The sequence below is a fragment of the Callionymus lyra genome, chromosome 19 (assembly GCF_982586985.1).
Source record: "Callionymus lyra chromosome 19, fCalLyr1.hap1.1, whole genome shotgun sequence".
Lineage (NCBI taxonomy): Eukaryota > Metazoa > Chordata > Actinopteri > Syngnathiformes > Callionymidae > Callionymus > Callionymus lyra.
In genome coordinates this window covers 8,663,175-8,676,544 of record NC_141836.1, presented here as the reverse complement: position 1 = coordinate 8,676,544, position 13,370 = coordinate 8,663,175, and the positions used below count along the sequence as shown (strand labels likewise).

At 39.1% G+C, this 13,370-nt stretch overlaps 1 protein-coding gene across 4 annotated transcripts in view; it reads right to left on the bottom strand.

The window, feature by feature from the left end:
• myt1b (myelin transcription factor 1b) overlaps positions 1–12,415 on the bottom strand; it is an 87,793-nt gene extending 75,378 nt beyond the window's left edge. For 2 of the 4 annotated variants that reach the window (XM_087781627.1, XM_087781629.1), the window contains exon 1: positions 12,341–12,412. In XM_087781627.1, coding sequence (XP_087637753.1) covers positions 12,341–12,368 — 28 coding nt within the window. In that variant the 5' untranslated portion in view covers positions 12,369–12,412. Of the gene's footprint in view, positions 1–12,340 lie in introns of all 4 variants that reach the window. The other 2 variants (XM_087781625.1, XM_087781628.1) reach the window with 2 other exon arrangements.
• Between the last annotated feature and the right edge of the window lie 955 nt (positions 12,416–13,370).

The following is a 13,370-nucleotide window of genomic DNA, read 5'->3' as shown; positions in this document are numbered from 1 at the left end:
TTAAGTTTTTTGGCAGTTTAAGTTTTGATTTACTCGTGTCATGTTCATCCCGACTGTTTAGGTTTTTAGGTACTTTCTAAAGGTTTTAAAGATTTAAATGACTTGTATGGCTTCTAACTGCACCTGCTGCTCACACGCAAAACTACCACAAACCAAAAAAACTTGACTTGCACCAAATAGAATAAATAAACGTTTATGTGATCTATAATTATTAAGTCGGGGGAAATAACTTTGGAGAAGGTATGCACAGTCTCGGGCTTTCTATTTTGTATTTTATTTCAACAATGATGTGAACTGCATTCATTTTTAAACAGTTTTACCTCTTACATGATATTGATTTATTTCTGCTTCCGACTAATACATTCTGTCATTAAAGCTGCAGTTTAAGATACTTATAAAGTTAAAGTTACAACTTGATCTTTAAAACAGCAAAGCGGAAAAGTGAAAAGATGTACATGAATGTGGTTTTTTTATTGTTTTGGTCTGACTCAATAATGTACAAAATGGAGATAAGGCTTCTAATATAAATTTGCAAAACACAAAGCATGCCTGTTTGGCAGCAAGACAAAAGTTATAAAACACAATTATGACAATAACAAAATCTTTCTTATTTAGTTAAAGTAGCCCTGATCTTTATCAGTTGTCCTTTTTTGGTCTGGTATCTTCCCTCAGTTTGTATCAGATCTAATTACAAAAGTCAATCTGGGCACTATCAGCAGGATGAGGCTCAGATTAGCACAAACCATATGGCTGTTGGTGCAACTGTGGCTTAAAGAGAGAGAGTTAGAGTCACAACAAGTAAGAGTAAGGACACCAAGTCAAATGCCATGAAACCAATGCTAGTTGATTTATGACTTACTTAGTCATATTTAATTAAATAGTGAAACACTCAAATCTCATTTGTTGACTTGAATAGTTGTGTTCATACAGTAAGAATGTGAAGATGAAAGGATTATTGTCGACTTAGACGTTTTTTTTATATCCTAAAGTTTCCTGCAAAACCAAAAGTTAAACTCAAATTACTTCAAAATGCATTTATCAAAACAGGGTTTAAGGAACTTAATGTGGTAAAAATCATGTTCATACTAGCACATTATGAAAAATCTTTATTTATGAGAGAACACATAAAAGAATAATAACACAAAACGTACGTTCTTGTTGGCTTATTTACATTGAATTGGAAGAATGCTACGGATTGTGATGGCCTCAGGCCGAGAAGTGCTGCTCGGTATTCACATTTCTAATAAAGTGCTATAAATGTTTTATTTTTTCATAGTAATTACGCTGCCTTTTTCTCCTCCGACAGCAACTTCACACCTCGTACGTGTACGTGTTTTGACAATCTTAGAAAGTCATACATAGATTATATAAATACACAAGTTTTCAGCAATAGTTTCCTGGTAATTAGTGCCTTTAACCTAAAATATCCTGGCAGTCACAGCATGAAACGTAACATCTCCCGTTTTTAAATAGAGTTTTGGTTTTTAATCACAGACTTTAAATATAGAAATGTATTTTATTACAGTCAAATAAATATCAGGGTTAACAATATTAGAATACAATGGAGAACATAGGATGCAAATATGTGTTATATATGTTTTTGCCGAAAGACTTAATTAAATAAGGAACATTAAGCAGACAGAACTCTTCACTTGAACACAAACATATACAAGTATATTATAAGAATTTTGATTATAAAATAGTTTTGCAAGTCCACCTTTAATCTACTTTCCATTGTCAAACTCAAGGCTAAAATCCAGTTGTATTCACTAGCAAGAGCTCCAAATACATATACTTGTAAATTAATTATTTTACAATTAAAAGAACGCGAAAATTATGGTGACCTCCAACGCATGTGGCTGTAATCCACAAAAAAATGGTTCACACTTTGGCGTCCGCCTGACTGCCTTGTAGCAAAGCACAGATCCTATACTTCACGACTCATGTTTTCATTCACAAAATGGACAGTAATTCAATGAAAGAAGAAGAAACGGATATATGTTTTGTGCCCTGAGGGAAAATGACCATTAATTATTTCCTGTTAAACAAGACCCAGTATATATAAGCGGTTTTAAGTTTTATTTGTGGTCAAGAAAAGTCTTAAATGTCTGACCATGGGAGGGCTTTTGCCCCTCTTTAGATAAATAAATAGAAATAATATTTCCAAAATGTGGAAGGTATTCATTAGGCACATTTAGATAAAATATTTTAACTATTTTATTTGATGAAAATAACAAACTTTTTTTATAAGTACAATGTACTGGCATTTTTTGGCAGATATAGTAAGACAGAGCAGACTGGTGGTCTTTCCTCTCTAGCTGGCTGACTTAGGTGTTAAAAATTGAAACACACCCACAAACTAGAACTGAAAATAAAGTTTCTATTTAACATCTGTGTGCATTAAGTCAGTTTCGTACCTCATGCTGCACATCATTGTGAACCTCCCTTTTTCCATTTTTTTCCCCGAAAATATTGTATAGATGTTATTGTACTGCAACGCCCACTTGACTCTCTCCATATGCATCAGAATGTTTAGGACTTTAAAATCTTGCCACCAACAACAAGATCACCAATAGAGATTTAAAAGTACAAACAAAATTTCACAGCTGTCTCACAATAGATGTTTACAAGTGCACTCGCAATCGTGTTCGCTTATTTTACACTCAAGAACGATGAATAAATGATTTCCTTTGGCAAAAAGATATGGTGAGACAAAAACATTGTTTTTTTTTCAGGAGAAGTTCCTGGCATAAATAATGAGTCAAGGTTGGTGATGTGTGCTCAGCCCGGCGGTTGCAACAAGGCTAATTAGTCCTTTAGGGAGAAAAACACATTTTGTGAAGAAAACGAATGATCCCTCACTGATACAATGCAACGGAAACAGGAAAAGGAACCTAGACCGAGATGATCAAAACAAAAGACTGATGCAACAGCCTCTGTCGAACAATGAGGGGGATAAAAGGGATTACACATTTTTACTGTAAATCCAAGAGTCATCCTCATTCGTCAGATGTGTCATTGACAGGCGGCGTTTTACGGGAGACCGGATAGTGGACTCAGATCAATAATGGGAGCAATGGATGCCAAATAGATACACACACACACACTTGCACAGAAGGGAAATATTTAATGTGTGATTGTGTAGTATTTAACAATAAGAAAGCATGTTGCAAGATGTTTGATTTAAGAAAAAGGTCAACTTTATCTGTGGAAATGTTATATTTTCACTTTTCCTCTCTATCCTGGCGGAAAGCTGGGCCACCGTTTAGAGTTGTTCACTGTCTCAGTGCTTGTCTTGTTATTATTTTTACAATTATCATCATTACATTTAAGCGTAACACACATTTGGCACATCAATTTATGCCAAAAAACTTGAGACTCTATTTAGATCATTTATTTTGGTATGTTTTCATTTGTTCTTATTTTTTTAATAAAACATGTTTATTATATTCAACAATATAATATAAACTTTTTCCATTTTATTCAAATTTACATGTAACCTTAGTTCTTTCATGTATATTTAATTATATTCTGTTAGTTAATATACTGTATTTTTTTTTTTTTTAATTTTATTTGTTCCATCATACTCAGTATCATATCATTTAAGCTAATAAATGCATAAATGATCCTAAAGTCAGATTTAAACCCTGCCTCCTGCATTGAACCTGTGGTTTAACCCTCTCAGATATTTTAACTAATGGGTTTCCTTCAGCCCCCCCTCATCCCCTCCGTGCTCATCCTCCACGTCATCCATTTGTAAAGGAAAGCACTGCATTTAAATTACGCTGGCAGTTTACTGTAAGAGTCCACTGGGGAGATCGGAAAAGAGATAGCGGGAGACGAGGAGGGGGAAATGTTTGTGTGCGAGTGAAGATGGGAATGATAGTGGCAGGAATGTTGGGAAGGCTTTGAGTAACCAATGTTTGCAGATGGAAGCGAGGCACATACTGGCAGTAGAGGTAATAGAGTGAAGCGATGGATGTCAAGAAGGTCAAGGTAGAGAAAAAACACATTCTAAATAAGAAGTACGATTTTGTTGGCTGCCAGGTGGTCATAGGTCAATTTTCCACTGTTCAAAAATGATTCAACTGAACCTCCTTCGATGTGTCACTCATTCTATTCTTCTTTGATCGTGAACTCAAGTCCTGTGATTGATGACAGACCAGTCTGGGCCATCCCAGAATCATCTTTGTGCAGGACTTGTGCATTTAACTATTTAGATGCAAATAGGGATCCCTCTCCTCCTCACACACACACACACACACACACACACACACACATTCATCACCACTGCGAAAACTCATTCATTCTCCTGAAACGTATTCACAGGACTTTAGGTGAACTGAGTAGAGTGAGGGCATCCAGACCCATATTTAAGGTAGACAATCATAATGTGGCACCAGATAAGGAGGCTGAAAAAAAGTTTTTAGAAATGGGGCAGCTACTTTTATTAATAGTGGGGAGACCAGTATTCCGCTCAAATTTTTACCATTTTTGCTCTCTTTACACAGAACACAATTCCTTTGCTACAAATATATTTTCTTTGTGTGCATTTGGGGAAAAGGAAAACATTATCTAAACTAAACTGAGTTGAAACTAGAAAGTATTAGTAAGTAAGTAAGATTTCCATGACTGTTATGTAAAAGGATTTATTCCTCAACTTTTCTTATTTTAAAAGAGTATTTAAATTGATGCAGCTGTACATTTCTTTAGCAGAGTTTTTATTTGATAAGTACTAGTAATAGTATGTTTTAATTCAAATATGTTGACTTAATTCATCCATATTTGGTGATATAGCTTCTATCATAGCTTTGCATTGTTACATGAAAAGCACGACATTGAAATAATATTTCTATCACTCCAGAATTGTCCCATGAATCATACCAACCACTCACTTCCTAATGTTTTTATTTTCCTCATGCACCAGCCAAGATGGCAAACATGCTCCTGCGATAAACATAGTCAATATGAATATGAATTCCTTGTCAGACTTTGAAGTGGCTGATCTTAGCAAACAAATGTTTTCTTTACTTTTACGTTACCAACTTCTCATTTTGATGAACCGTGAAAGTCGCTCTTTTGTAGTCGTACGTTGAAGATCTCTGGTATCAGTGCCTCAACTTAAATGACGAAAACATCGGCTCAGTTTAGGAGAAAGAAAACATTTATGGATTAGATAAGTGACTTTTACAAAAAACCCCTGACGGCATCCCAAACTCTAAAGAACTAAAGGAAGGGAACTGGTTAAGTTGAGAATAAATCTAAATATTTGTTTTTATTTATTTGTTCCTTGGTCTCATCCTTCCCTCAAACTATGGCAAGGGCACAAACAGGCCATTATTGCAGACAGCCAGACATGATTCCTCTCTCTCCTTCTTAGACAAGCGCATAGCCTGGCTGCTTCCTCTGCCTGTGAATGAAAGAGGAAGTGCAGAGGAGAGTGAAGTGTAAAGAGTCCTCTGTCTCCGCCGTCTCTCTCAGACAGGAGTGACACCACAGCCGACAACAACACCAACAACGACAGTGATGAGTGCTGCTGCCGAATTATTCATGAGGTGTAAAGAAACACAACCGCAAAAAAAGGAGCTCAGTGTCTACAAAACTTCCTCTCTCAGCAGTCCTAGTGTTTTCTGATCCGTCCCGTTCATGACTTACTACCCTAAAGATAGCAGTGACCCTAAAAAGGATTTCCCTCTCAATGGTACCCACCTGGTACAAGAATGAAGCACCCTAAAGATCCACAGTGGCCCGTTTCTCTAACTTGGGTAAAAAGTCATCACAAATGACGCTGTGTAGCCGAAACAAGAAGACTTTGTGTAACACCTGAGCCCTCCGTGGGTTGAGACCAAGACAAGGCTGAGACTTGTAGAAGTTCACAAAGTTAGATTATCAAGTGAATAGATGGATAAAACAAAGGCTTACATTGTAGCATGACACTGGGTTTTCCAAAAAACTTTAACCTTTATTTATAAGAAACAAACTCCACTTACTCTTGAAAATGTTGTAAATCTGGCCATAGTTGTGATGTTTTTATTCATGTAATAATTTGGGAGCAAAGGCATGTTTCCTGGTTGGATTTTAGTAAATCTAATTTAAAATATTTTTCCAATTCAAAATAAAAGAAAAAGATATCTGCCCTTATTCGCCCTTCTTGACTTGCACAGTTATTCATGCATACATCTCCATATAAAGACCGTTTCTTCATTGTGGTGCTGCTTATTGACATCCCAGCTTTCTTCATATGATAATATGAGGAAGTTGGGAAAGCTTTTGCTAAAAAAAAGTTTCCAGGAAAAACTTTAAATTACCAAGGAAGTGGCAAGGTTTTTTGCATTTGGGGACAAGGAGACGAAGTGAAAGAATCCAAAGTCATCTCGCGATTGGACCAACACAAATTAAATATGTTATGAATAAGTCAAATTTACGACTAATTTCTGTTGGCAAGATTACTTGAGAATGTACAGGTCAAGGAAAAACAAGGGAAAGATCCTCATCTTGATCAAGATCGACCGTTTTACTTGCAGATGAAAATACTTTTTGTGGTCTAGATTGAAACAGAACAAGGACTACTAGGGGGTTATTTAGTTCAAGACCATATGTGCTCATCGAGGTGATTTAAAAACCAGGGAGGGATAAATCAAGTTAATTCTAAACCTAAGAAAAAAGGGACACGGAATTGAATTGGTCAGGAAATATGAGCCAATATTTTTTTGGGATAAACACAAACACAATGATTTAATATATTTAAACGGTTAATAACAAGATAAAGACTTTCATATAATAGAAATCTCCAGAATATCTACAAACTAACAGTTCAGAACCCGTTCAGTTTGGAAGTTCCCCCTTATAATTATCATTGTGGGTCTGTGAGCTCAAAAGTCACTGAAATTTAAACAACAATGAAAGTTTCCTTTCATTAGATGATGATGTAGATTAATAGGTGAAATCCATAGAATGTATGTAACATAAGTATCGACCGACTGTTACTGGAGCACGGTTTTAAAGCCTATCATTGGTTGAAGCCATCGTGGAAATGCAATCTTCCGGAGAAGCCAGATTTCTTTCAAGAGGCGGAGTTTGAGCAGATGCAACTTTACCCATTTAGATTGAGTATTACTAGTTAATAATTGTCAATCAAGTTTGCAATGCCCCTTATTGTGGAATGGTATATATGTATAATGTATAATCTGAATTATTAAATGAAAAATGTTTTGCTGTTTACTTCCGGTATCCCCCCGCACCAACAGAAGCAAGGCTTTTACGTGAAACAATAGCAATGAACCGGTCAAAAGCAATAACTTCGGGCCTGCTGCTGGATGTGAGGCTCTAGAAATCAGGGGTCACAAGTCACCGGGGCCAAAGCCAACCTTCGGCGTGTCATGGGGTGTGATGCTCAGGGAGCTCCCCGGAGAGCCCACGGGGTTAGATGTGATGAATATGGGTCACAGGGAACTCCCTGTGTCTGTTGAGACAGTCCATGCTCAGACAGCCTTTAGGGTAATAATAAGGAGAGCAGCCAGTGAAGCGTAAGAGAAGGCATACACATGAACCAGACAGCCACCCAAACATCCTTTACAAACGACAATAATCACAAGAAAAATACCAATTATGCTCCAACACTTCAATAAGCATGTAAACATGTATAAGAGGCAAATGCTGACGATGTTTAGAGCATCGCTCGGCAGCTGGTAAACACTATATTTGCTGTGTGTAACATCTTGCTGGATCCCCGTGACTGAGCCATGAATACTGCATGGGTTTCCTGAAAGCACCAGGCCCAGTGGAACTGGCAGACGCAGTGTGTGGGTTCTTCTGCAGGTCACTGTGCCACACTGTCTCCACCGTGTTTACGCTACAGCAGACCTGTTGGGCCTCCTTATATGGCGTGGCTTTGAAAATCTTCTGAATGGCGGCGTATACTCGCAAGTGCGCATGTTTTTTATGTAGATGTGAAGGCCTGTGGGGGGTTGCATCCATGTTTGTGTTCACGTGGATTGTCTCGTCACAATGCACACCAGATTATTTTTTTTGCTTTTATTAGATCTGAGAGGTGTTTGCATGTGTGTTGGGAACGTGATCATCTTTTTCTTATACTGTCACTTGTTGGCCCTGCATGGACCGATGCTCAGATTGTATGCAGAATGTATTCAACGTACCAGAAGAATCACCATGTCTCACACTGGGCAGGGATGGGGGAAGGGTGTGTGTGTACATGTGACAGACAAAGATGACCAAACAGTACAGACAATATGTGCACCACATTTCCCATTTCCTTGTTGCTTAAGAGGAGGGGGGTTTGGGGGGGGGGGAGTTCTTTCACTGATAATAACAGCGAATGCAGACGACGGTGAAGGTGATTCAATAAACACCCCCTTTATTCTGGAATAGGAATTACGCATGTGTGTTCACAGACACACACATATGTATGTACACAATGAAAACCTTTGCAGAACTTGACATATGGCTGGCACTATTTTCCTCTCAATTTCAGCTCCAACTCCGACAGACGTCCCCGCACGCCGGCAAATTGCCACCCCCCCCCCGCCCCCCCGTCCCCTCACTCACAACACCCTCCACTCCTAGTTCCTCATCACCACATCTCTTCTTTCCCTCCCTCCCAATTCACTCCACTTTCTGAAAGTCATCTGCTCACTAAGCAGTAAGCAACATTTCGGGCCGCTCGCCGAAATGAGAGTATACAAATGATTTGTGGCAGAGGCGTCCCACCGGCGCCAGGCTCGATGGCTGTGAGGGGAAGGGGGGGGGTTCATGGTGTGGGTAGTGGTGGTGGTGGGGTGTGGGGGGGGGGGTAATGTCACTTTCACCTTGTGTTTCTTTAGCGGGCCCATGATGATCATTTTTACTCATTTTCATCACAAATTTGTTTCAGGCAAGGGCTACCGAGGGAGGGAGCAGGCAAGAGATGGAGTGTGTGTGTGTGTGTGTGTGTGAGGTGAAAGAGAGTGGGGAAAACTAAAGAGAAAATGGAGGAGGGCATATGAAAGAGAAGGGGGTGGCGGAGGGAAGACGAAGGGGGGGGATGTGTGGAGGGGTGCATCTGCACAGTGACCTTTTTCTGATCCAATCTAACTGATGAATCCTAATGAAGGATTTAATAAAATCACAGTTTACAATCTGTCTCTGCATCAAAGCGTGCAATCCAATTCAAAACAGGCCCATCTACATTTCCAATATTGTTGCAAACCCATCAACCCTGCCCTACACCACCCCCCCACCCCCCCAAAAAAATAAGTGTGAACGAAAACAAGGAGAAAAACATTGGCCAGCCTGGAAGAAGAGCGGCTGGCGAATTTGTTCCAGCTGTAGACTAATGTCACCACTAGTCATATTCATTTGGCCTTCTAATGAGGCGAAAGTCAACAAGGTGCAGCACAGATGAGTGGAACGGCCGTGGCGGATAATAAAAAAAAACCCAGAGACAACACAACATGGAGAGACGTGCGTGGATGGTGATTGGAAAAGAGGAAAATCAACTGAAAACTTGCCTGCCATGAGTTTACATGAACACACGAAAACAGGTAACTGGGAGATTGGAATGACATTTTCCAGAAAACGTTCTAAAGGGCACACCTGTTACACTGTCAGGAAGACGCTCAAGGTAAACAAGGCGAGATGGACGCCACGTGCGTGTGTGGGCGTGCGTGTTTGTACCCGCGTGTGTGTGTGTGTTTAAAGTAGACTCCTGATGTGCTCATTAACTTAAAATACTTTACAACAGTGACATCTGCTGGTAACAACCTGTTTAATAACATTCTACTTTTTTTTTTTTTGTTGTGATTCCTTTTAGAACTTGTTGTTTCTAGTTTGACAGCAACATTTATTTTGAATTTAGGGTGATTTCAACTGGAGGGCACTTCAACTTAAAAATAGAAAATGCTTCCTAGACTGAACCCGAACTATCTCTTGCATGTGATTATTTGTAATGGCACCAGTTTGGAAGAATGACCCTGATAGTATATTGAAATTGAAGGGGAAAATAAGACGTAATGTATTGTTTAGCAGGAGAAGGAGGGGGTTTTGTCATGATTTGTACTTGCAGAAGCCTTTTGAAATTATAATTATGAGGGTTTCTGCCTCCGTGTGTTACACACAATCCTTCACCTTGACAATGATGAAATAGCCAGGCTTAATATTTCACCGTCGTGATTCCTTATTGATTCCAACACTGAAATTGTTTTTCCACATCTCCCCCGACCATCAGCTGCGAGGATCAGCTGATTGTTTGAGGGCGATAGAGATCTAGTGTTGCTATGGGAAAACTCGACAAAAGGTGAACCAAACACGACTTTAAAAAAAAAAAGCCTTGTCATGTGAATAAATATGGTGAATAAGAGCTCCATCTGTGGTGCTCTGGTGGTGAGTGCAGAACAACAACAGGCAGGGATCAGAGGGGCCTCTGAGGAGTCGCCGAATTGATTAGATATGAGACGCTGCCGTAATTTCTCTGTGATTGGACTACAGCTTGCAATTACTTTCAGTATCGACAACACAAATGAATGAGTGTGTTTGTGCCAGAAACGGTATATTGCGCATCGATATCAATGTTTAGGTATGTGATGGATATTTGGCAGCGGGGCTCCAGGAGGGCCCCCCAGTCGTCAAGAGCAAGGAAGCGACAGCTGCGCCACAAATCAGAAGCCATTTACTGGTGACAGAGTCATTAGAGCTGCTCATCTCATAAAACACAATGCACATGGTCAAATAGCGTTCGCTCTCTTTTCACGCCCGTAACTCAGCCGACTGCACACACACTCTCCCCACTAAACCACGCACCGAATGTCACCAAGATGAACCGAACGGGACAATTGGAATGGAGTGTAGAGAATCACAAGCTCTCCTGTGAGTCTTGCTCTTGAATCCAGAATAATAGTGTGATTATGACACAGAGGTAATAGATTTGGTAAAAGCAACAGCGGTGAAAACTGTCACACACTGTCTAATGGCTATTTTACGATAAGTGCACTCCACAACTTTCTCACTGTATCTAATGTTTTCTCCCTCCTGAGGGACTCAGTATTCTAAATAGAAGGATAAAAGAAAGAGAAAGGTGAGAGTGTGGAAGACAGCAAAGCCGCCAGTCAAACATTCTCTATACCTTCATCTCCACCTTTATCAAGAAAACCTAAAATTGGAAAATTGGACTCGAGCTTCTTCTATAATTTGGTTGGTATCTAATATATGAACACGGATTTATGCTGCGTTCCATTTTAATTCATCAAATTGAATGTCTGAGTGTTTGACACAAGAATACTCAAGAGAAGTATAAATACATAATACATCTCTGGATTTGAAAAGCCATCAGATGTGACAACATGCAGTCAATCTAAGTTGAGTTAAAATAATGAACAAACATAATAGACAAGAACAAAAGGAACACTAGCAACCTCAATAATAACCACATTAATATCAAACACAACAGAAATACAATCAGAAACCAATCTGACAGTAATAAAAACATCACTGACAACAACACGGATGACAAAAACTTAAATAATAACACCATTATTTCAAAAATAATGTATTAAGTAAATATTGTATTTGATGAAAAAGACAAGTTAAGTGCTGATGTCTCATGACTTCTGATAATGAAAGTGATGGAACAATGTGATGACAGTGAGAGCAAATCAAGCTTTTTAAAGAGAAATAAATGGGTTTCTGTTCTTTGAAAAAGAAGAAACCTGTTAAGTTCTTCACCAATTACCTTTTGCAGCTGACCAGTCGGGCCAATATTACAAGACTGGAGGCCGAGAAAATTTTACTTTGGTCATGTTGTGAAGTCTTGACCCGTTAAGTGGTTCCTCTCTGTGCAGTTTTGTCAGAAACAAACACTGCAATCACTCTGACACAATGTGGAGCAAGTTGCTGACACCTGCCAGACCATAATATCACAAAAATACATCTGGAGGAAATAAATAAATCAAGAGTGGGACCAATAAAGGATTGAATAAAGGTCAACCCAAGTGCATAACATTCCTTCAAAATATAGGAATATGTTTTGAATTGAATTGAATAAATTCATGGTTTGTTTAATAGTTGATCAGTGTGTGGTGATTTAAATTAAAACTATTCTTTTTTTTCTTCTTTAATCATATAGAAAGGGTTGAATGCATTATGACTGACTGCTGTGGTGGTCATAGCAGATGTGGAACTGATGTCTAAATGCGAGTCAGTCACATGACACATTCAGAGCTTAGTCACACTCACTTCTTTGTCATCTTCTAACTGTGTTGTCGTTGTGTGGCGGACACACAGCAGGAAGCAGGAGTTTGCGTCGCTTTGACTCATACATGTCGTCAGATCATCGTCATCATCCTCCTACCTTTCTCAGGGAATCCAGGCGTCTTCATGACCCGGTCAGAGATGGAGGGTGAACGTTCTGCGCCGGATGACCTGTTGATCCCGAGTCTGTGCGTCACCATGTGCCTGGAGATTTTTGTCAACAGAGAAAAAAAAATGTTACTTGCTGGAATTAAAAACAGTTAAAAAAAAAAGTTTAGCAAAACATACTTTTCTGGACTGAACTTTAAACATTAAAACACCGGCTGTTTTTTTCCTGACCGTCCTATAAAGTTTGTGTAAATGTGCACATCCGCTGTGATGACAGAGGCTGAAAGAAAGACAGAAAAAAAGTTGTTGGTTTCTACTTGAGCGTTCAGAAATAAATGTCACAATGATGTCCTTTGAGGAGAGAGAGGGGAGAGCACAACAACAAGGGGGGGTTGAAGAAACCAAAATATAGCCGGAGGGCATCAAGTCACTTAAAAACTTCTCATCCCGGGCTTTCGACAAGAAAAAATTTCACATCATGAAATATATACATGAAAAACTATTGTACAGAAACGTAAATAATGACAGCATGGATTGAACAGTTGAGCCCCGAGTGACTCCACAAGTTTGAGACACTGCTCTCTATTGTCCTGCCTTGTGACTCCGTCTGTATCCACTTCAATCACATACCAGTTTCCCCTCTTCTTTTGGGCTCCAAAAGAAAAGTTATTTCAAAAGTCACAAGATCCGCTCGAGGCCAAAACTTTTATCCATCTATAGAAAAAAAAAAGTTTTGAGGAAAGTTTTTCTCACTAGTAAATAATCCGTGGCAGAGGAGGGAGTATTTTCCCTCAACACAGTTGGATCAAAAAGAAACTCACCTGGTATTTTGTCAGTTGAGGTGTGTTGGGGTTGACTACCAGCTGTGATTTCCCTAAACAAACACACAGGCACGAGAGCACCTGCAATTCAAATAAACAGACCGGTAAGGAAAATGTGAATGATGTCCCCAAAAACCACATTTGCCTCGGATTTGATTGGAGAACAAAGACTTTATGACAAATATCTAAATCCAGACTTAA